Source organism: Prionailurus bengalensis, unplaced genomic scaffold (assembly GCF_016509475.1).
Source record: "Prionailurus bengalensis isolate Pbe53 unplaced genomic scaffold, Fcat_Pben_1.1_paternal_pri Un_scaffold_61, whole genome shotgun sequence".
Classification (NCBI taxonomy): domain Eukaryota; kingdom Metazoa; phylum Chordata; class Mammalia; order Carnivora; family Felidae; genus Prionailurus; species Prionailurus bengalensis.
The window spans coordinates 89,038-89,831 of record NW_025091162.1 but is presented as its reverse complement, the minus strand read 5'-3'; the positions used below and the strand labels follow the sequence as shown (position 1 = coordinate 89,831).

Here is a 794-nt window from a genome sequence, read left to right as displayed (position 1 = left end):
CAGCACTGTATCAACACTCAGACACACCTGGACTCTTTGTTCCTGGCTCTGTCCTGACCCGTCACAGATCTGTCCCCAGGACAGCTGGCCCCTGACGCCCAGGAATTTCTCCTCGGTAGAAGAATCTCCTACACTGTGTTCCTGCTGAGGACAGGCTTGGGGGCCTGAAGTTAATAGAATATGGATCATTTGCTAACCAAAGTTCCTTGACGTTGTTCTCACACTACAGTTTACACCAAACGAAGGAAGCAGCTGACTTGGCCAAAGAGAGGAGGCTGTGAGAAGAGCCCCGTTGCTGGGGAAACAGCAGATTTTTGTCGCACTTCCCCAAAGCACTGAGCACTGTGTAAGCAGTGAGATTCTTGTCCCACGCTTAGTCGTAATAATCAGACTTGTCGTCCTCGTGGAGCCCAGTGATGGTCAAGGAGCCAGAATTGCCTGACCCAGAGCCAGAGAACTGGTCTGGGACCCCCAAAAGACGAGTGTTCTCATAGATGATGGTTTTAGGGGTCATCCTTGGGAGCTGTAGGTACCAAAACACACAATAACCGGCCCCAATGTTGGCTGGGCTTCCAGTGCAGGAAATGGTGAGCATCTGGCCCAGGGACCCAGACACTGAAGATGGCTGCTGAGTCAGCCCAGACTGGGCCAAGGACCCTGGAAGAAGAAGAGACAGAGAGGATGAGGCTGGGGTCTAGAGACAAGAGGAGCAAGCAGGGCCCCTTCCCCTGTCTCTGCATCCAGTCACCTGTGCAGTGAGCAAGTACGATGAGGAAGAGAGAGACCCAGGCCAT

General features: G+C 53.3%; 1 gene segment (V, D, J or C); it reads right to left on the bottom strand.

Moving 5' to 3' along the window:
- Positions 1-373: 373 nt before the first annotated feature.
- On the bottom strand, positions 374-794 carry LOC122478411. The segment is given in 2 exon segments: positions 374-657; positions 749-794. Coding segments are annotated over 2 exon segments (330 nt in total).